At 39.0% G+C, this 23178-nt stretch overlaps 1 protein-coding gene, 1 long non-coding RNA gene and 1 other non-coding gene across 6 annotated transcripts; all 3 read right to left on the minus strand.

Moving 5' to 3' along the window:
* Window positions 1-994: 994 nt before the first annotated feature.
* LOC147937269 (uncharacterized) lies at window positions 995-1615 on the minus strand. Its single transcript, XM_087468728.1, has one exon. The coding sequence runs from the start codon at window positions 1613-1615 to the stop codon at window positions 995-997; it is 621 nt and encodes a 206-aa protein (XP_087324854.1).
* Window positions 1616-9043: 7428 nt separating this feature from the next.
* LOC104719560 (uncharacterized) lies at window positions 9044-22738 on the minus strand. 4 transcript variants are annotated; one of them, XR_015568624.1, is made up of 3 exons: window positions 22436-22738; window positions 14686-14741; window positions 9044-9318 (listed from the first exon to the last, which is right to left on the minus strand). It is a non-coding gene; the product is annotated as an uncharacterized LOC104719560 (long non-coding RNA). The 4 variants fall into 4 exon arrangements; XR_015568623.1 differs by lacking the exon at window positions 14686-14741 and adding an exon at window positions 16197-17028 and having other exon boundaries at window positions 22436-22587; XR_756637.3 differs by lacking the exon at window positions 22436-22738 and adding an exon at window positions 16197-21645.
* On the minus strand, window positions 13139-13245 carry LOC147937270 (small nucleolar RNA R71). The gene has a single exon (XR_015569761.1). It is a non-coding gene; the product is annotated as a small nucleolar RNA R71 (small nucleolar RNA).
* Window positions 22739-23178: the final 440 nt, after the last annotated feature.

Genomic DNA, 23178 nt, shown 5'->3' on the forward strand with positions numbered 1-23178 from the left:
TTAATTATTAATCAAAACGTAAAGGATGTATCTAGCGATTTTAGGGATGTACCTAGCCATGCTTGGCGGGAATTTTTGAAACAGAAGTACTAATAGATATTTTAATTCACGGACTCTACTGTTATTCCACTAGCTTAAACATCAACGTCAACTTAATATAATCATTTGTTATTCCACTAGATCAAATCATCTGTTATTCTAATTTGATAAAAACTAAATAATGTCGTACGTGTTTTAATATCTCACTGATCTTTTATCAACAAAATAATAATAAATAAATAAATAAAACTGCGACAACAAAAAAAAAAGTTTGTTAATTGCTACGACAAAAGTAGTATCACGATTTTGTACAAAAGTATATGTCATTATGTAAATATAAAAATATAAAAATTTCATTTGTAAATATAAAAATAATAAAATTGGGTGGAAACTTATTGGTAAACAACAAAACAGAGGCAAAAGAACGAGTTAATGTTATTTAGAAATTTATAAGAAAATATGTTTTTTTAAAAGCCATGAAAAAAAATTAAAATAATCTAATATAGAACATATATTTTATTTTTTAGCAATACAACACATAAATAAATCAAAATCTAACTACAAAAACACACAGCTTTGATGTCCAAACTTTTTTATATCATAAGTAATATAAAAAAAATCCTTTTAAAGTTGTGTTTATAATAAAATAAACCTTTTCAAATTGTTTTTATATAAAATAAACCTATTATAATGGTTATGTTATAAGTATATTTTTTGTTATCAAATAATTTTTTGCTCTCGAGGATCAATTATTTGTTTAGTTCATATTAAATATGGACCAACCAAAGTAATCAGTCTACCTCTATATATAAAAGGCTAACATAATATAGTTGAAACTTATTGTTCCTCACGTATTGTTCCTTAATAAGTTTTTTTTTTTTTTTTATAACACCAAATCAATTATATTAATCATAAAAGTAGTACATGATAGATAAATAAAACCATTGAAATACAACTATTGAACAAAATATAGGAAATTGAAGAAGTGGAAGTGACTATGCTTTCTAGACGAAGTCGGCAACAGATGAAATCTGTTAAGTCCCCTCTTCATATACTTGTAAAAGGCTAACATAATATAGTTGAAACTTCCAGATGCTTTTTGCATCACTTTAATTAAACAAATACACTGATATGTTGCTTCAACTCGATCTGGATCATGTCTTTTATATCGCCATATCCACCGTTTCTGGTTAGTGACCGAGATTGCCTTTTTCGTAGAGCCCGAAGAATCTGAACGTGGGACAGCAAAACCATCATCACCATCATTGGACCATGTCTCTGAACAGAGGAAAACATCACATAAGCCAATTCCTTCGATCAAACAGATTTGTCTACTGATACCCGGATCAAATACCCAAATGATTTCTTCAAACCATATGTTTGAAAAAACTTCATCGGTTGAGAACCGGAGATGACGCCAGTGAAAGAAACCACTGGAAACAAACTGTATATAAAGGAATATATCACGCTTCAAACGGATTGACATGACATGAGACAAGAGACATCGATACAGTGAATCTTCCGATCTTGAATTTGGCAACGGCGTTACATGAAACTGATAAGTGTTTGTCTCCATTGCAAACATGATCATAAACGTTGTTACCATCCAACAGGAGAAAATAGATCGAAAAGGACTTCGATTAAAAAGTGTATCTCTCATCATCATTATTAAGAATAAAAGAAGAAAAAACTAAAAAAATGAGAAACAAACCACCGGCAAACGCCGGCAGTCCGCAGGTGAACTAAAATAGTAATATTTTCTATTAATAAATAGTTACTTTATGTAGATTGTGGAGTAAACATTCTATTAATAAATGATTACTTTATATAGATAGATTGTGGATTACACAGTATCTTACTAATGGTAATTAACTGCGGTCCGCACCATATTGCTAGCAATAGTACGGATGATTTGCTGATGGGTCAATAAATCGAAGGTCACGCGTCAATGCCAGAGGCGGATAGTTAATTAAAGGGGTAACTAAGGAAAATAATTATTTGGATCCGTACAATTTCAAAAAAAAAAAAATGCTAATTTTTACTTGTACAAATACATAATATTAAATTTATATTAGTAATTTATATATTTTTTTTTTGTCATCTGATGTTATTGATACTGCTTAAAAGATTACACTGTGAAATACATCTTAAGCCGGTGAAAAACAGAGATATCATTGGAGTCTAAAGCCCAAAAGAGTGAGGGTAAGCCGGCGGAAAAAGTATAAATCCCCCGGAAACAACTAGAAATATCAAAAGAAAAGTTGAAAACCGAAATCGAAAAAGAGCGAATACAACAGCTAAGAACAGAGGCATACTAACAATGAAAACCACGGCAAACGCTATGTCTAAACAAACAAATCAAACTTTTCTTCTGAAGTTTCTGCGAATGAGTTGTATCAATGCTGCCCACGCCCAAACATCGAACAATATCACAAAAGAGAGATGATCTCTCCAAACCAGACTTCATAATCTGACAAGTAAAGACCTAATTCAGAATCACAAAACACTTCTAGATGCGGCGAGACTACTGATCCGTCAATGAACGCCTATATAGAAGCCATATAAAAGCAATCTGACATCCTCCAGATTCAGAAACGCTAAGACAAGGAGAGAAACAAAACCACTTTGATGAGCTTCAATTTCCAGAATCAACACTCATCTACAGAGGTTTCCATCACTAGAAACTTCCACCTAAGAAGTAGAGAGCCAAGCATAAACTTCACACAAAATAACCTCTTCTTAGATAGGAGACGAACTAAATGGAAAACTAAAAGGTAGAACCAGGCTAAAGGTGAACGAGAAAACAAAGGCCAGTGAAGTCTTCCTACAGAACACAAACAAGCCAAACCAGCGGCATCAAAACAACAAGAAGCACAGGAGCGAAAAAACAAATCTGGGTTATGAGCGGGCAAAAACCAATGGTTTGTCTCTGTAGATCTCAGATTCGGCACCATCCTCCTCGCTAAAGTCACGAAGCAAGCACATCTGAAACGCTCGACTGCTTCCCCAAGACACCCAAAAGCACAATCTGATTGAACTAAAAAGAAACCCCAATCGAAGGCCAAAAACTTTCCACAACTTAAAGAGAAATTAAAGCAAAGGACTAAAGGAAGAAAAAATAGGGAGACTGGGGCCGTTGATAGAGGAGTCACTGCACTCCGGTCTCAATCTGACAAAAAACTTTGAGTGGCAGCTGGTTTTTAGGTTAGACGAGAGAGCGTTTAATTCGTTTACTCCCGTGTTCGAAATTGATGTTTATCTGATAATATTATTAATTTATATCTATAATCATAAGTCATAGTCGTTTTAATGAAATTTGATGCTTAAAAGCAAAATAAAAAGTAAAAGGAAACGATAAAATATATATTTTTTAAATCAGTTTGTTAACACGAATTGGAAAATAGGAAAAAATATTTTTCAATAAGGACATTTTTTCCACAAGTGCACAACAGCTGCAAAATGTATATCATGACAACAATCAAGAATGCTTTGCCAATCGAGTACGAAGAAGTGAAGAATGATACTGTTTTTGAAAATGTGTTTTCCAACTATGAAAATGGTCTAGGATATTCTGCGTGTTTGATACACAAAATCATGTGTAGGCAGTTGGTACCAAATAAGAAACATGAACTCTGCTTTTTGTTTGGAAGGAAGCCACTAAGATTTTCTATGCAAGAATTTTATGCAGTCATTGGACTCAAATACGAAGATGATTTCAGCTTAGATTTAAGGAGTTGGAAAGAGGATAAAGGTTTTTGGGCTAGGTTGTTGAGGATAGACGGGGAGACTTGCATTAAGAGGCAGATAGATGTGCACCTACTAGAAGCTCCCAAGTGGGAATCTGAAGACATGATTAGATTTGTCTACGTGTGTGTCATAGCTGGTTTGGTGATGGCTAAGGACGAGAAGAAAAAGATTCCTCTCTCATACATCAAATTGGTGATGGATCTTGATAAGTTGAGAGCTTATCCTTGGGGTTTGCATGCATTTGCCTATCTTGTGACCTCGATCATGGACACAAGAAAAGAAGTTGAAGAAGACCAGTAGTTATATTCTTAATGGTTTCTAATTCGCACTTCAAAAATGGGTTATGGAAGCAATTCATGTGATTAGAGAATTGTTGGGGGGAGAAAATTAACAAGGAATTCACAAACAGTCCGAGATGTTGTAACTGGAAGGGCGCAGCAAAAGTGTCTTATCAAGACATTATCTTCATAGAGCAATCATTTGGACCAAAGGTTAGTAATTTCATGACTTATGTATTCTTCTTTAATTTTTATGGTCATAATCTGGTAGTGTTTCCTTATATATAATATTTTTCAAATTTTCTTGATTGTTGCTTAACTAACATTTGTGTAAAGTTTTTTTTTATAAGATATCGTTTTTCCATACATTTCTATGAGAGGAAATTATGACATATTCGAGGTAGCAGATTTTCTGAGGCATGATGAGATCAATGATGTGGGAGTTAGAAACTAAACGAGTTGGTCAGATCTGGTTACGATTTTAGAAACCATGTGTGAGGATATGTTGAAACAGATGATGTAGACGAAGAAAAGATAGAGGAGGTTATAAACAAAGATGATTATGTTGAAAAGGATAGTGGGGTAGTTCTAGATGAGAAAGAAGATCCAAAGCTTAGTGATGGAGATAATCAATTTTATGGGTTGGAGAATAGCGAGAAGAAGCAATATGTAAATGTGAAAGTGTCAAGTACGAAGAAGAGAAAGACAAAGCACATTGATCATGGTGCAGAGAGTCGGAAAAATACAATTGCTATGTCAGCGAGCCGCAACACTCATGGTTTTGATGAAGAAATGAAAATTCATTCATTAAAGGAGTGTTTGAAGCTTCCTTCAAGCCTTTTCAAGAAGAAATAGGCCAGAGATTGAAGAAGATGGAGGAGGATGTATCAGAAGTGAAGGAATTACTGTCCACTCTAGCATCGACTTCGACACATGCCACTCCACTATCCGTTAAACCAAAAGATGTGGTAAGTCAAAAATAAATCTCTATGCTTATGGTATTGTATTTCTAATTGTTTTCTAAAACTTATGTATTCTTAATTTTGACACAGGGTAAACCACCATCCGTTCAGTATTAATTCTGACTCTATCTTAAGTCATTGTGATAATTAAAGTGCAATCAATATATCTAAGAATTCTGTTCAACATTCACGAACTAAACACATTGATATTAGACATCACTTCATTCGTGAATTGGTTGAGGAGAAACTGATTGAGATTGATCATGTGAGTACAGAATTTTAACTAGCTGATTTATTCACTAAGCCATTGGACATCAATATATTTACAAATCTGAGAAAGTCCATTAAAATTTGTAAGATCTAATCTTCTATGTTAAGGTGTGTTGATTGTATGATAGGAGCAATCACTAGAACAGACCATAGAAATCCGAGGATATATAAAAGATTAGTGTGTTGCTATATGCCTAGAGCTGTGTGGGAAATAGCTGCCTGTCATGTCGGTCCGTGCATCCTGTCAAACGTTGTCATGTCATTAGGAATTCAAAGAGCTGAGAAGAGACACAAAAGTGCATGAAGATAGTGCTGCTGTTTGGTGTAACAAAGACACATCAATATTATATGCTGAAGTGATAATAACACTATCAGAAGCATGCATAAGGATCCGTGATTGAGAAGTCAAGTGATATCACTAATCCATGAAGTTCACTGTAGCACAAGAGATAACAGAGTCCTGTGAAACATCATAGTTATGTTCAGTTATTTTAAATAAATAAATAAAAAAGTCAAAAAGGGTTCATGTTGTATCTTTTGATTGTGCTCTCTTCAAAGATTATTCCAGCTACCTATTCATGTTTGGATGGCATCAATGGATTGAAAGCATGACATTGTGAAAGACTAACAACTGATGTTCAGCCACTGATCTTTGAAAATTCAGACAGTTGTGGTAGTGTCTAGTGAGAGTTCTGTAGAGACAAATTGGCATATCCTGCAGCAGAAGAATCTCCAGGTACATACTTATATACAAAACAAGAATGTGTCAATCTCTTTCTCGGTCCCTAAACTCAATTTCGTGTGTTGCCAGAACCTTCTAATCACAAGTCTATAATAGCTCAAGTGATTGTATTTTCTCAAGCACTCGATTAAGCATTATTGCACTAAGCTATTTATGAGTGGTTGTAGGTCAGTACGATTTTGTTTTCTTTTTTTTCGGTTTTTGGGTTTTTGTTTGTTTTTATCTTTCAATCTTTCTTAACCTTCCTCCAGAGATGATGTCCATTCTCAGTGGTTTCCAGCGATTTGTGCAGCCGCGACAAGATATCGCTCCAGTAGAACATCAACATTCTGGTGGTGCTTCATCTTCCTCGGAAATGACTCCTACGACGCCTCCCTGTACAACAATGGTCCTCTATAATTCTGATGGGCTGGAGACTGAGGAAGTCTCTGATCGATTCGCCACTGCATCCTCGCGTGACGGTCCAATTTCTCCTTCATCTGATCCACCTCACTCTTCTGATACATGCGACTCTTCCTCTGCCTCTCCACCACAAAAGCAGTCAATTCGCACGTCTCAGGTGGTTCAAGTCTTTGATTCTGTTTCGACGGTTGAGATTCCAGGCTCAAGTGTTTCCTCTCGTCTTCGCAAGCGACAACCTGAAACGGTCATCTCGGAAGCCCCTCCTAAGTGGATGTGTGCTGCTAGTGATATGTCTGTATTTTGTCTCTCCTTAGCATATATTTATGATGCATTTAGTTAGGATAACTCATTGTTTTGCATCACTTTTCTAGTCTTTTCTATACATTTTGCATGTCTAGGTAGTTCTTGCATCATCCTTGCATACATTATGCATTTTGGAGTATTTCAGGTATCTAGGTGACGTTGGAAACACACCCGTTCGAGCTGTCGTTCGAGCCACCCATTAGAGCCACCCGTTCAAGCCATCGTTAGATCCGATCAAAGAGCCATCATCCCACCTCGTTCGAGCCACTCTTCAACCCGTCACTCGAGCCACTCACTAGAGTCACACTCGAGTCACCACTTGATCCACCACTCGAGCCATCGCTCGAGCCACCGGTCAAGGGATCCAGCTTTTGACGTCTTCATCAAAGTTGTAGAAAATTGAGTCATCTTTCCAATTCCGTTTATTGAAAGCCAATCGGAGGTGTGGGTCAATAGTTATCATCGTTTTATTGGATGCGTATACACCCGTTCGAGCCACTCATCATGCGACCACTCCACCCCGTTCGAGCCGTTCCACTAGAGTTAGATTTAGCTTTCGATGTTTTCATGAAAGTGTTAGGGAATTGAGTCATCGTTCCAACGTCGTTTATTTCCAGCCAATCTAAGGTGTGGTTCAATAGTTAACATCGTTTTGATGGATGCGTATACACCCAGCTCGAGCCAAAACCACTCTGGATCGAGCCAACACCACTCTGGTTTGATCCAACACCCCTCCACTCCACCCAGTTGACCTCGCTCGAGCCAGCCTCACCACGCTTCACTCAATCTCACTCGAACCATCTGGATCGAGCCACTGGACGCACACCGACTAGTTCGCACATGTAAGGAAGACGTTCTGTCTTACACGCTTCAGGAGATTCTCAAACCGACTCTTCACCTTGTCGTTTTAAATTTTTAGGGATTTACATGTTTTTACTATAAATAAGTTTTGTTAAGTCTTGGCTGAAGACATCTTTTATCTCGTTTTTTTTCTAAGGTTTACCTAGCCACCAAAAACGTTCTATGTTCTTGTTATCCAGATAGCTTGGATTTTATTGAGGTTTTGCATTTGATTTCTTCTACAAAGTTTTTCACCTCATTTTGATCTATCTCATGATGCTTTATTCAATGTTCTCCAAGTTTTTAACTTTGATGATGATTTCAAGATCCGAGTAGTGTGATAGTTCTTGAGGATGGGATAGATTAGGTGGAGTATCTTAGTATGTAGGGTGTTTAAGCTTGATTCGTATGATACCCTTCTGGACTAGATTTAGAAATACTAGTTTCTCTCTAATCAATTGGAACTAGGTCTTAGACACTTCCGCACCCAAAAGGTGTTTGATGAAATGTATGACCAACTAGTGCCAGAGACTTACGTTCCTAGCCTAAGAGATTAGTTGTCTAGGATGTTTGTTGATGTGAATGAACTGGTTCGTCATGCTTGCTTAACCATGTTTCTCTAGCAAAAGCTAGGTTTGGAAGTGTTTGAGTATGAGTAGCTTCTGCCAAGAGATTGGATTAGCTAAGTCATGATGTTCATTGTCTGGGGATAGTTTGCTTGTGGCATGTTAAAGACTCTGTAGACTAGGAGACTTTGCCGACATCAATTACTCCCACCCTTAGGACTTCTATCTTTCTGATTTTTATTGCATTCCTGAGACTGTTTCGGTTCTTGCTGTTTAGTTCACGCTTAGCTTCGGTTCTGCTTTTACTCATTTTTACTTCTTGTCATATATACATTTTCGTTTCTAGTTCTGTAACTCATTTCCGTTTTGCATTTAGGTCATTCTAGGATTTTTAGATACAAACAATCTTTGACTTGGCTTGACTTGTGATTTCTTGATTACATCCTGATTGCTAGCAACATCCCATTTGGATTGACACCTTAAGTACTACAACTACATAAGGTTAATTGAACCTGCTAGGATAGACACAAAAATCTTAGTATCAATTTGGCGTTGTTGCCATTTGGAATTCGTTTTGCTACATTTAAGATTTCAAGTTTTGCAAGATTAAGTTCTGTCACTTGTCATTCTGAGTACTCCACTATCCGTTAAACCAAAAGATGTGGTAAGTCAAAAATAAATCTCTATGCTTGTGGTATTGTATTTCTAATTGTTTTCTAAAACTTATGTATTCTTAATTCTGACACAGGGTAAACCACCATCCGTTCAGTATTAATTCTGACTCTATCTTAAATCATTGTGATAATTAAAGTGCAATCAATATATCTAAGAATTTTGTTCAGCATTCACGAACTAAACACATTGATATTAGACATCACTTCATTCGTGAATTGGTTGAGGAGAAACTGATTGAGATTGATCATGTGAGTACAGAATTTTAACTAGCTGATTTATTCACTAAGCCATTGGACATCAATAGATTTACAAATCTGAGAAAGTCCATTAAAATTTGTAAGATCTGATCTTCTATGTTAAGGTGTGTTGATTGTATGATAGGAGCAATCACTGGAACAGACCATAGAAATCCGAGGATATATGAAAGATTAGTGTGTTGCTATATGCCTAGAGCTGTGTGGGAAATAGCTGCCTGTCATGTCGGTCCGTGCATCCTGTCAAACATTGTCATGTCATTAGGAATTCAACGAGCTGAGAAGAGACACAAAAGTGCATGAAGATAGTGCTGCTGTTTGGTGTAACAAAGACACATCAATATTATATGCTTAAGTGATAATAACACTATCAGAAGCATGCATAAGGATCCGTGATTGAGAAGTCAAGTGATATCACTAATCCATGGAGTTCACTGTAGCACAAGAGATAACAGAGTCCTGTGAAACATCATAGTTATGTTCCGTTATTTTAATTAAATAAATAAAACGTCAAAAAGGGGTTCCTGTTGTATCTTTTTATTGTGCTCTCTTCAAAGATTATTCCAGCTACCTATTCATGTTTGGATGGCATTAATGGATTGAAAGCATGACAATGTGAAAGACTAATAACTGATGTTCAGCCACTGATCTTTGAAAATTCAGACAGTTGTGGTAGTGTCTAGTGAGAGTTCTGTAGAGACAAATTGGCATATCCTGCAGTAGAAGAATCTCCAGGTACATACTCATATACAAAATAAGAATGTGTCAATCTCTTTCTCGGTCCCTAAACTCAATTTCGTGTGTTGCCAGAACCTTCTAATCACAAGTCTATAATAGCTCAAGTGATTGTATTTTCTCAAGCACTCGATTAAGCATTATTGCACTAAGCTATTTATGAGTGGTTGTAGGTCAGTACGATTTCGTTTTCTTTTTCTTGGATTTTTCGGTTTTTGTTTGTTTTTACCTTTCAATCCTTCTTAAACTTCCTCCAGAGATGATGTCCATTCTCAGTGGTTTCCAGCGATTTGTGCAGCCGCGACAAGATATCGCTCCAGTAGAACATCAACATTCTGGTGGTGCTTCATCTTCCTCGGAAACGACTCCTACGACGCCTCCCTGTACAACAATGGTCCTCTACAATTCTGATGGGCTGGAGACTGAGGAAGTCTCTGATCGATTCGCCACTTCATCCTCGCGTGACGGTCCAATTGCTCCTTCGTCTGATCCACCTCACTTTTCTGATACATGCGACTCTTCCTCTGCCTCTCCACCACAAATGCAGTCAATTCGCATGTCTCAGGTGGTTCAAGTCTTTGATTCTGTTCTGACGGTTGAGATTCCAGGCTCGAGTGTTTCCTCTCGTCTTTGCAAGCGACAACCTGAAATGGTCATCTCGGAAGCCCCTCCTAAGCGGATGTGCACTGCTAGTGATATGTCTATATTTTGTCTCTCCTTAGCATATATTTATTATGCATTTAGTTAGGATAATTCATTGTTTTGCATCACTTTTCTAGCCTTTTCTATACACTTTGCATGTCTAGGTAGTTCTTGCATCATCCTTTCATAGATTGTGCATTTCGGAGTATTTCAGGTATCTAGGTGACGTTGGAAATGCACCCGTTCGAGCCGTTGTTCGAGCCACCCGTTCGAGCCACCCGTTCGAGCCACCGTTAGATCCGATCAAAGAGCTATCATCCCACCTCGTTCGAGCCACTCTTCAACCCGTCACTCGAGCCACTCACTAGAGTCACTCTCGAGTCACCACTCCACCCACAACTCGAGCCATCACTCCAGCCCCCGGTCAAGGAATTCAGCTTTTGACGTCTTCATCAAAGTTGTAGAGAATTGAGTCATCTTTCCGATGCCATTTATTTAAAGCCAATCGGAGGTTTAGTGCAAGAGTTATCATTGTTTTAGTAAATGCGTATATACCTGTTCGAGCCACTCGTCATGCGACCACTCCACCCCGTTCGAGCCGTTCCACTTGAGTGGGATTTAGCTTCCGACGTCCCCATCAAATTTGCAGGTAATTGAGTCATCTTTCCAATGCCGTTTATTTCAACCCAAACGAAGTTGTGGTTCAAGAGTTATCATCGTTTTAGTGGATGCATATACACCCAGCTCTAGCTAAAACCACTATGGATCGAGCCAACACCACTCTGGTTCGAGCCAACACCCCTCCACTCCACCCAGTTGACCTCGCTCGAGCCAGCCTTACCACACATCACTCAACCTCACTCGAACCATCTGGATCGAGCCACTGGACGCACACCGACTAGTTCGCACATGTCAGGAAGACGTTCCTCCTTACACACTTCAGGAGATTCCTAAACCGACTCTTGACCTTGTCGTTTTAAGTTTTAGGGATTTACATGTTTTTACTATAAATACGTTTTTTTAAGTCTTGGCTGAGGACATCTTTTATCTCGTTTTTTTTCTAAGGTTTACCTAGCCACCAAAAACGTTCTCTGATCTTGTAATCCAGATAGCTTGGATTTTATTGAGTTTTTGCATTTGATTTCTTCTACAAAGTTTTTCACCTCATTTTTAAATCTCATGATGCTTGATTCAATGTTCTCCAAGTTTGTAACATTGATGATGATTTCAAGATCCGAGTAGTGTGATAGTTCTTGAGGATGTGATAGATTAGGTGGAGAATCTTAGTATGTACGGTGTTTAAGCTTGATTCGTATGATACCCTTCTGGACTAGATTTAGAAATACTAGTTTCTCTCTGATCAATCGTAACTAGGTATTAGACACTTCCGCACCCAAAAGGTGTTTGATGAAATGTCTGACCAACTAGTGCCAAAGACTTACGTTCCTAGCCTAAGAGATTAGTTGTCTAGGATGTTTGTTGACGCGAATGAACTGGTTCTTCATGCCTGCTTAACCATGTTTCTCTAGCAAGAGCTAGGTTTGGAAGTGTTTGAGTATGAGTAGCTTCTGTCAAGAGATTGGATTAGCTAAGTCGTGATGTTCATTGTCTAGGGATAGTTTGCTTGTGGCATGTTAAACACTCTGTAGACTAGGAGACTCCACCGACATCAATTACTCCCACCCTTAGGACTTCTATCTTTATGATTTTTATTGCATTCCTGAGACTGTTTCGGTTCTTGCTGTTTAGTTCACGCTTAGACTCGTTTATGCTTTTACTCATTTTTACTTCTTGTCATATATACATTTTTGTTTCTAGTTCTGTAACTCATTTCCGTTTTGCATTCAAGTCATTCTAGGATTTTTAGATACAAAACACTCTTTGACTTGGCTTGACTTGTGATTTCTTGATTGCATCCTGATTGCTAGCAACATCCCATTTGGATTGACACCTTAAGTACTACAACTACATAAGGTTAATTGAACCTGCTAGGATAGACACAAAAATCTTAGTACCAATTTGGCGTCGTTGCCATTTCGGATTCGTTTTGCTACATTTAAGATTTCAAGTTTTGCAAGATTAAGTTATGTCACTTGTCATTCTGAGTACTGACTTGTTTTGGTTGTCTGGTTGTTTATTTTGCATCTCAGGAACCTGTTGATTGAAACCTTGCATGCACACCAGATCAAGAGGAAATCAGAATCTCCTTCCTACTATTGACGACATCAATCAGTTGCAAAGACCACGACAAGCTTGTACTTTCATTGGTCATCCCACACCAGTCACTATGGAACAAGAGAATGTACCAAATCCGAGACCGCAAAACATTGGTGTTGGGGATGCATCAAACACTCATACTCAGCGTGCTGGAATTGTTCCTCCTGCTGTGCAGAACAACAAATTCGAAATAAAAAGTGGTATGATCTCCATGATCCAAGGAAACAAGTTTCACGGGTTGCCTATGGAGGATCCACTCGACCACTTGGACGAGTTTGACCGTCTGTGCAGTCTCACTAAGATCAATGGAGTGAGTGAGGATGGATACAAGCTGCGCCTCTTCCCATTCTCCTTGGGAGATAAAGCTCATCAATGGGAGAAAAACATTCCCAAAGGATCAATTTCCACCTAGGATGACTGCAAGAAAGCCTTCTTGGCAAAGTTCTTCTCCAATGCCAGAAAAGCACGTCTCAGGAATGACATATCTGGTTTTGCTCATAAGAGCTCAGAATCATTCTGTGAAGCCTGAGAGCATTTCAAGGGATAACAGAGTCAGTGTCCACATCACGGATTCAGCAACGAGTCATTGCTGAGCACTCTCTACCGTGGTGTGCTACCAAAGATACGTATGCTGCTTGATACTGCTTCAAACAGCAACTTCCTGAACAAGGACGTCAATGAAGGATGGGAACTTGTTGAAAACCTCGCCCAGTCTGATGGAAATTATAACGAGGAATATGACCTCACAGTTAGAGGAGAATCTGGTTCTGAGCAGAAGAACAAGAGGGACCTTAAGAATGTGAATGACAATCTTGACTGCCTCTTGCTCAGTCAACAGCAAACCGTCCACTTCGTCTCTGAGGATGACCATTTTCACGTTCTGGATGGGGAAGGTGAGCAGTCTGAAGAAATCAGCTACGTCCAGAATCAAGGTGGAAATAAAAAGGGTTACAACCCCTACAAGATGAACCCCAATTTGTCTTACCGGAGCACCAATGTTGCAAATCCACATGATCAAGTGTACCCTCCTCAGCAGCAACAACAAGGCCAACAAAAACCTTTTGTGTCTTACAATCAAGGATTCGTACCTAAACAACAGTTCCATCAAGATTATCACGCTCCTTCCGGACCACCACCAGAATTTTCACCTCAACAAGTTCAACCTACTCAAGCTCCAGATCAAGAAATGAAGCACATGATGCAACAACTTCTTCAAGATCAAGCTAGTGGTTCTATGGATACTGCTAAGAAGTTTGCTGAACTAAGTCAGCAGCTGGAATGTTCTTACAATGATCTGAATGTCAAGTTTGAAGCTCTTAACTCCAAGATGAAGTATATGGAATGCAAGACTGCTTCTACTTCTACCCCAACACCTGGCCAACTACCTGGAAAAGCAGTTCAAAACCCCAAAAACTATGATAGTATCCATGCCATCACCACCCAAGCTGTAGATGTACGGCTCACTGAGGACAATGAGGGTTTAGATGGGGAGGATTTCCTTCAAAATGAAGTTCAAATTAAGGATCCCGTCGAGGTGCTCCAGGATCCAATTGAGTTAGCAAAGCAACCTGATCCTCAAGCTGCTAAAAATCATGTTGCTCCCCAGGACAGACCTGTAAGATTCATGCCACCTCCATACAATCCGCCTCTACCATTTCCAGTGAGATTCAAAAAAAAGCTTACTGAGAAGTATAGAGCTCTGTTTGAAAAACAAGTTAAGGAGATTGAGTTGAGAATGTCATTGCTAGATGCCTTCACACTTGTTACTCACTACCAAAAATTCCTTAAAGATTTGGTAATGGAGAGATCAAAGGAAGTTCAGGGCACAATGGTGTTGAGTCATGAGTGCAATGCCATCATTCAAAGGGAAGATTTAACCCTGAAAGAAAAATCTGTAATAGATAGAAAACAGCTTGATGAGTCGCCCGATGAGAAACACAATCACCTGGATCGTGTAACCTCTAATGTTGACACTCTTATAGCATCTGGACCTGCTAAAGAACAAGTTGTTACCTGGAGAAGAACAACTCTATCCAGTGCACCACCCTTTTTATCCTCTTTGTCCATTCCTGGAACATATAGAAGGGAGTTAGTAGAGAGTACACAGCTGAATTTGATCAACAATTGGAACAACTTGAACACCATATGTCACTACCTACACTCTCAGGTCATATACCTTCATCCCCTAAGTCCCTTAGGGAATCCATTATCCAAAGAATCAAGGAAAAGGAGGAAGCAGCTAAGGGAGCTCATGAAAAGGTTAGAGATGATGAGGAAACAATCATGTTGAGTCACCAACGCAATGAAGTGGAGATGATTGTCCCTAAAAAGCTTGAAGACCCTGGGTCTTTCACTCTACCTTGTACTATAGGTCCATTGGCTTTCAATAACAGCCTATGTGACCTTGATGCTTCAGTTAGCCTCATGCCACTCTCTGTAGCTTAGAGGCTAGGGTTCAACAAATACAAGTCAAGCGACCTCTGCTTAATATTAGCTGATAGGACTACTAGACTGCCTCATGGTATACTAGAGAACATGCCCATCAAAATTGGACAAGCTGAGATTCCTACTGACTTTGTGGTGCTGGAAATGGATCAAGAGCCTAAAGATCCACTAATCCTGGGAAGACCTTTTTTAGCTACAGCTGGAGCAGTCATTGATGTCAAGAAGGGGATGATTGATCTCAATCTGGGTAAAAACTTCATTTACTTTTCTGCACAAATCTATACCCAATACCCAAAATCGAGTTCTCACCTAGTCATACTAGTCCAGATAATGCGAACTAGAACTACACATGATCCTACTCTTTTCGGTTAGAACCTAACACTTTCTAACAAGCTCAACTCGGAAAAGGCCTGACACACACGAATACAATTGGCTTGAAATAATGGTTGGTTAAGGGTGCGGGGAACTGTTCCAAAAATGGGAATCAGCTACTTGGATTGACAAGGGTGGTAAAAATATAAAAGACATTCCAAGTATGTATATGGTATCCATGAGTTCTACTTCAATGCATAACAAGATAATTGCAAGTCAGGATTAGGTTCAGATAGATAGGGAGTGATGTCAATTCAAAACATGATTCAATCTTATATTTTCAAGTTCAATCAAAATGCATCAAAGAACTAAGAACAGGGGCATTGATCATATCATATTGAATTCAGCATGCTAAGAAGGTTACAATCATCATGTACCCCTATGCGAAATGCAACAACCCTATAAGAACACTCAATCCTAATATGCAGGTGCAAACTACATGAACACTCTGTTTTGTGGAAATTTTTAAAAATTTTCAAATTTTTATGGTTTTTCTATGCAAATAGATGAATGCAGACTCAAACATGATATGATGCAAAAATTTGAAATAAGAATCACAAAAAACAACATCAGATACATCATCTCAAACCCTCCCCCAAACTTAAATTACACAGTTTCTTGTGTAAGAAAAATCTGAAGAGGATTTAAGAATCACAACAAAACAATGCATGAATGAAATGATATATACAAACGGAAGGTATGAGTACCTCAGTAATAAAATAAGGAGTCGGAGCTCGCACAGGGAGCAGCGTGGTACTGACTCTGTTCCTCACCTTGTGCTGGATCCGCAGGGGTGACCTCGGCTGGTTGGTCGACTTGCTGCTCAACCGCGTGCGTGTTCTGATAAGTGTTTAGCTGCTCGTCGCACTGCATGTCGTCGACTCTGGACTCACCATGGTCCGAGACTAACACTACCACCTCGGTATGCCGATAATCACCCTGATGCTTGATTTGCTGCTCAACTTCCTGCATGTCCTGATAATCTCCCTGATGTTCATATCGCTGCTCAACCTCAGCCTCATGCTCATGCGCTTCTCGAGCTACGGAATGGACCGGAGAAGGTGTTCATTGGTGAGTTTGGCAGTGGCTCGATTGGTGAGTTTGGACAGTGGCTCAATTGGTGAGTTCAGACAGTGTGGGAGATCAAGTTGAGAGTGGTATCTCGAGCGAGAGTTTGGTGACCGGATCGAGTGGATGTGGTCGAGCGTAGCGACGGAGATTGGCTCGATCGACGTAGTTGAACTGGACATGGATGTAAGTTGGTCGAGTGGTGTCAAAACTGGATTGGAGATGTCGACTCGAGTGAGGAGAGGAAGGTTTGCTCGATTCGTGTGGTTGTGAGATTGGCTCGAGCGTGGCAGTTGGACCATGTAAGCGTGAGTGGCTCGAGAGAGTGGGTTTGGCGGTCATCTGGTTGAGAACGCACGGCGGTGGTTAAACTCTCTAGGTCGAGTCGAAGCGCCTTCTTTTGACTAATACTTTCACTTTTCCTTTTATGTTGCTAATACTCCCTTCTGCAGATTCCTGAACACCATAAAACTAAAAACAAAAATTAAAACACAAAGATTCTAAAGAATATTTACAGTGATACCTTTGGGACTTCCTCCCAAGCGAGCTTGTTTAAAGTCTCTGAGCTTGACTTTGCATACTCCTTATGATTTGGGAGGATCATAGAGAGGCTTCGGAGAACCCTCTTGAATGTCTTGTCTAACCAGATACCCTTTAACATTCTGCCAAGTTCAACAATAAATGGACTGCTCTTCTTCATTATCCCAAACCTCTTCCTTAATTTCCTTGGAGGAGTACTTCTCATTGTACCTTGAAGCTTCTTGATTTGCCCACTCATCTCCTTGACCATAGCTGCTAACTCTTTCACTGAATCCATTTGAATCTCTGTATTTTGGAGTTCATACAAACTGTCAAGCGCAGGAGGACTTGACTCTTGCGGTTGGTGAGGTTTAGGAAGCAGATTTTGATGCTTGGGGAGGGCAACAACTGCACTCGAGTTGGAACACGGTCGAGTGCCCCTTAGAGTTTCCTCTTTGGCTACCAAAACCCTTGTTTCTACCTCATTTACACCTTCAAAGATGTCAAACCCAGCTTTCTGATTTTTCTCTTTAATCAAAAAGGTTTGCCCATCAATAGTTAGCTTTTTCTTAGATGTCAAACTTCATCTTGAGGAGGGGGATGTGTTTTCAAAGTTTACAAGTCTAGTGAAGTATTTGGGTTGAGCAAAGTAAAAAGAGTTATTGGTTCTGGGCATAAAATAAAAAGATTAGACAAAGAAAAGAAAGTGAAAATGCTTAAGATGTTTAGAGTCCTTAGAAGAAAAGAAAAAGAACCATAGTGATAAAAAGATTTCCCAATCCGCTAGAATGAAAAGAAGTGAACTCCTCCAAGACTAAGTGTAAAGAGTTTGAGATGATGTTTCTGATGAAGGGCAGAGATAGGACCAGCTTCTGGGTTAGAATGTTAGGACTGAGTTTTCCTGGGAACCTTTGGGTAGACAGGGCGTTGCTCTTGTATGTATCAGTTGGTTTTAATCTTTAGCCTTCTCCTAAGCTCAACTCCTTTTCGTGAGAGAACCTTGTTCTGTATTGATAAAACCACTTGAGAAGGAGACCATCTTTGTCTCTGACCTTTTACCCAAGCCAAATGAGTTCAATGACATTGTTTAGCTTGATTCACGGTTCTCTGTTAATGAATGTTAAAGGGAGGGATTGATAGGATTGCATGTGTAGATTAAAGATCAGAATCGTTTCAATTAAGTTAAGAAATAAAGTTCTTTCACCATGCATCATAGAACTAAAAACAAGGACCTTGATTCTAACTATTTTATTCAACATGTTTTAGGTTCTGAGACCCCATCTTCACACTTTTCTTCCATACTTTGTTCTTGATCGTTTGCTTGAGGGCAAGCAAAGACTAAGTTTGGGGGAGTTGATATGTCTATATTTTGTCTCTACTTAGCATATATTTATCATGCATTTAGTTAGGATAACTCATTGTTTTGCATCACTTTTCTAGTCTTTTCTATACACTTTGCATGTCTAGGTAGTTCTTGCATCATCCTTATATACATTGTGCATTTCGGAGTATTTCAAGTATCTAGGTGACGTTGGAAACACACCCGTTCGAGCCGTCGTTCGAGCCACCCGTTTGAGCCACCCGTTCAATCCGTCGTTAGATCCGACCAAAGAGCCATCATCCTACCTCGTTCGAGCCACCCTTCAACCCGTCACTCGAGCCACTCACTCGAGTCACTCTCGAGTCATCACTCAAGCCATCACTCGAGCCACCGGTCGAGGGATTCAGCTTTTGACGTCTTATCCAAGTTGTAGAGAATCGAGTCATCTTTCTAATTCCGTTAATTTCAAGCCAATCAGAGGTGTGGTTCAAGAGTTATCATCGTTTTAGTGGATGCGTATAGACCCGTTCGAGCCACTCGTCATGCGACCATTCCACCCCGTTCAGCCGTTCAACTAGAGTGGGATTTACCTTTCGACGTCTCCATCAAAGTTGTAGGTAATTGAGTCATCTTTCCAACTCCGTTTATTTCAAGCCAATCGAAGGTGTGGGTCAAGAGTTATCATCGTTTTAGTGGATGCGTATACACCCAACTCGAGCCAAAACCACTATGGATCGAGCCAACACCACTCTGGTTCGAGCCAACACCCCTCCACTCCACCCAGTTGACCTTGCTCGAGCCAGCCTCACCACGCATCACTCAACCTCACTCGAACCATCTGGATCGAGCCACTGGACGCACACCGACTAGTTCGCACATGTCAGGAAGACGTTCCGTCGTACACGCTTCAGGAGATCCCAAACCGACTCTTCACCTTGTCGTTTTAAGTTTTAGGGATTTACATGTATTTACTATAAATACATTTTTTTTTAAGTCTTGGCTGAGAACATCTTTTATCTCGTTTTTTTCTAAGGTTTACGAGATAGCTTGGATTTTATTGAGTTTTTGCATTTGATTTCTTCTACAAAGTTTTTCACCTCATTTTTATCTATCTCATGATTCTTGATTCAATGTTCTCCAAGTCTGTAACTTTGATGATGATTTCTAGATCCGAGTAGTGTGATAGTTCTTGAGAATGGGATAGATTAGGTGGAGTATCTTAGTATGTAGGGTGTTTAAGCTTGATTCGTATGATACCCTTCTGGATTAGAGTTAGAAATACTAGTTTCTCTCTGATCAATTGGAACTAGTTCTTAGACACTTCCGCACCCAAAAGGTGTTTGATGAAATGTATGACCAACTAGTGCCAGAGACTTACGTTCCTAGCCTAAGAGATTAGTTGTCTAGGATGTTTGTTGACGTGAATGAACTGGTTCGTCATGCTTGCTTAACCTTGTTTCTCTAGCGAGAGCTAGGTTTGGAAGTGTTTGAGTATGAGTAGCTTCTGCCAAAAGTGTGACATGTTAAACACTCTGTAGAATAGGAGACTCTGCCGACATCAATTACTCCCATCTTTAGGACTTCTATCTTTCTGAGTTTTATTGCATTCCTGAGACTGTTTTGGTTCTTGCTGTTTAGTTCACGCATAGACTCGTTTCTGCTTTTACTCATTTTTACTTCTTGTCATACATTTTCATTTCTAGTTCTGTAACTCATTTTCGTTTTGCATTCAGGTCATTCTAGGATTTTTAGATACAAAAAACTCTTTGACTTGGCATGACTTGTGATTTCTTGATTGTATCCTGATTGCTAGCAACATCCCATTTGGATTGACACCTTAAGTACTACAACTACATAATGTTAATTGAACCTGCTAGGATAGACACAAAAATCTTAGTATCAGCTAGGGATACAAGTAAGTCTTGGGTTTACTGCTCAGTTATTACCTCGTTCGACTGGAAATGCTTCACCTCTACTGAGGCAGCACGAAGGTGTTTCTTGTTTTCTGCTCGTAGCTTTGCCCCTGAAACTTGCTATGTTTTCGATGATGACGACACAGTTCGGTCTTTGCTTGGAAATTATGGGTTGCTCAAAACCATTACTGATGTTGGCTAGTATGACGCCGATGTGGTGTATGGGTTTAGGGCCAATCTCCCACCGGTTAAGGTCAATACTAGCTCGGTGGAGGTTTTGTCCATGATTGGGTGTACATGTTCTCCCTTGCAAATATCAATGAGTTGTTTGGCCTTAAATGAGTCGATCTTCGTGAACAACGGCGCCAAACAGCGGCAATTTTGGAGGAGGACTTAGCCTTGTTTCTCTCAGATGGAAAGGTGAAGCAGTGTAAGCAACTGGTCCCTATTGTTGTCCACAGCCCTGTCACCAAGGAACTCCATAAGCTGTGTTGCAGTAACTGGACGCCTACGCTAATAATGGCTATATTTCATCGAGCAGGGTGATGGTCATCTATATGGTGATGCATCAGCTACCATTTGATTTTGGGCGGATGGTGTATGATCAGATCCTCCAACTAGGTCTGCAAGCGCAATCTGCTTTTTGGTTACCATTTCCTAGCCTGATCTATCGATTGTTACAAGCACAGCATCCTGTGAAGTCTGTGCGTCATCCATCTAATCACAAGTCGGCTGCCACTAAGAAGGTTGTGTCCAAGCCTATACTGCCTGATTTTCCAGCTGATTCGCCAACAGCTCGCAAAGCAATGTGCTTGGCCATGAAGATTCTACAGGATGCCTTGGCCGCAGGTAAGTGATTTTAATTCCCATCTTGTTGTCTCTCTATCTTGCTGTTTATTTTTTACTCAATTGTGCCAAACAAGCAGGGGGGATGATGAGTCGTGCTCTGATGAATAAGGGAACCTTGATTTGTGGGGGAGCTTGTTGCTGCTGCTTGATGTGTTATTTGTTTCTTTTTCCTTTGTGATCGCTGAACTCTTTTTTTTATTTGGCTCTGTGATAAGTTTGAACTTGCACTTAATACTTTTTCTGCAAAACAACCAGTTCTGATGGTTGTATCAGTTCCATATTATTCCTTGTTCTTGTCTGGTGTCTTGTGCTTATCCCTCTGTCTTGTGTTCTTTATGAGTGTGGTGCATCAAGTGCTTGTTTATCAAATTGAGTCAAAAAGGGAGATTGAAGATGCAGTCACTGTAGCAGATCATTGCGCAGAGCAAGGAGCTGCGAGGGAACAGGACTCTGCATCTGATCACAGACGTATGATGCTCGACAAGGAAGCAGAGCTGATGTGTCATAGTTGGAATGGCTAAGATGAACTGATGTCAAAGTACGATGAGCTGGATACGAAGATAAAGCAGGATTGGAAGAGAAGATATTCGGAGAATATTCTTCTCGACATTTAAGGAAAGATAAGGCTTAGCGTGCAAGCGATTACAGTAAGAGGAAGATTCAAAGATATTCTTGTTAGGGTTTTGAGAGGCTGAGTTTAAATAGTCTAGGGGTAGCCGCAGAACGTCTTTGAACACTTAGAAACTAATGTGTGAGATTGTAAACTTCAAGGCTATCAAAAAAAGCTTAGAAGGTGATTGTTTTTATTCTTCTTTTAGATCTACATTAGGGAGTGTTTAGATAGAAGAGATAAGAGTGCTTAGATTCAGTATTGTATTCAATAAGCATTGTTTAATAAGATTGAGTAGAAAAGCGTTCGCTTGGCGTTTTCCAAGCATAACTCTGTGTTGTGACTTATGCTACCCTTTCAGTAAATACTCTATGGCAAAGTCTAGAGGTTATTGGTTTGAGGGACGGTCCTTGGAAATGGACCATATAAAATGCTCTGGTCCCTGGTCTGAGAGGATGCACGAACCTAGACCTCTTAGTAATAAAAAAAAACAAAAAAATGAAGCTAAATCTTAGCATGGTTCATGGTGGTAGAACCCTAGTTTAAATTAGAATCATCACATTCAAGTTAGAATCTCAATTTATTAATGAGAAAATTATCAAGAATGATTCATAATTTATGTCAAGAAACTTTAATTGCTTTTGTTGGAGTAGAAATAACTCATACCTCTTTTTTCTTTTTGCTCCGACTTCTCCAATGGATTCTCCTATCCTCTGTCTCTTCTTCACTTTGCTGCTTCTCTTTTCTCCTCTCTTCCCCTCTCTACTGTTTCTCCCTTATTTTCTCTTCATCTCTTTGCCACTTCTCCCTTCTTCATTGAGAACCTCACCTCTCCTTTCTCCTCTCTTATTCGCCACTTCTATGTCGTTTTCTTAGGCATATCGCTGCCGGTATCTTCGCTGGATTTTGTCATTAGCATCGACAATGGAGGATTTTTCATGACTACTAAAAATAAAATGTTAAATAGTTAAATATTAAAATTCATATATATATATATATATATATAGACATTAATCATGAATTCTATATTTAAAGTTGATTAGAATTTGTATGTTGTTCTAATCATTTTTTGTATGTATGTTAAAAACTTATAGTTCTAATAACATTGTATATTTGATATTGAAATTAAAGTTATATAGGTTCAGCATAAAACAAAAAATTTGTTTTCAAACAAAAAATATTTTACATAAAAATACCGTGAAAAATAAATGTTTGTAATTTTTTAGGTGAAACAAATAATATTAGAGCATGTGTAGTGAAAGTCTTTCAATCAGTTTTTTATCCACAAAAAAATATATAATATTAAAAAAAATAAAAAAAAGAAATAAGTATATCTCAAATGAGAGATTTTAAGAATCTTGTGAGGGACTCTCTTAACACATGTCTCATCAGAATTGGTTCTTAATTTT

Source organism: Camelina sativa, chromosome 10 (genome assembly GCF_030686135.1).
Source record: "Camelina sativa cultivar CO46 ecotype springtype chromosome 10, ASM3068613v1".
NCBI classification, from domain to species: domain Eukaryota; kingdom Viridiplantae; phylum Streptophyta; class Magnoliopsida; order Brassicales; family Brassicaceae; genus Camelina; species Camelina sativa.

Bases quoted from the DNA above. Each gene is read 5' to 3' on its own strand.
- LOC147937269 (XM_087468728.1), bottom strand. From the start codon at position 1,615: ATGGAGACAAACACTTATCAGTTTCATGTAACGCCGTTGCCAAATTCA.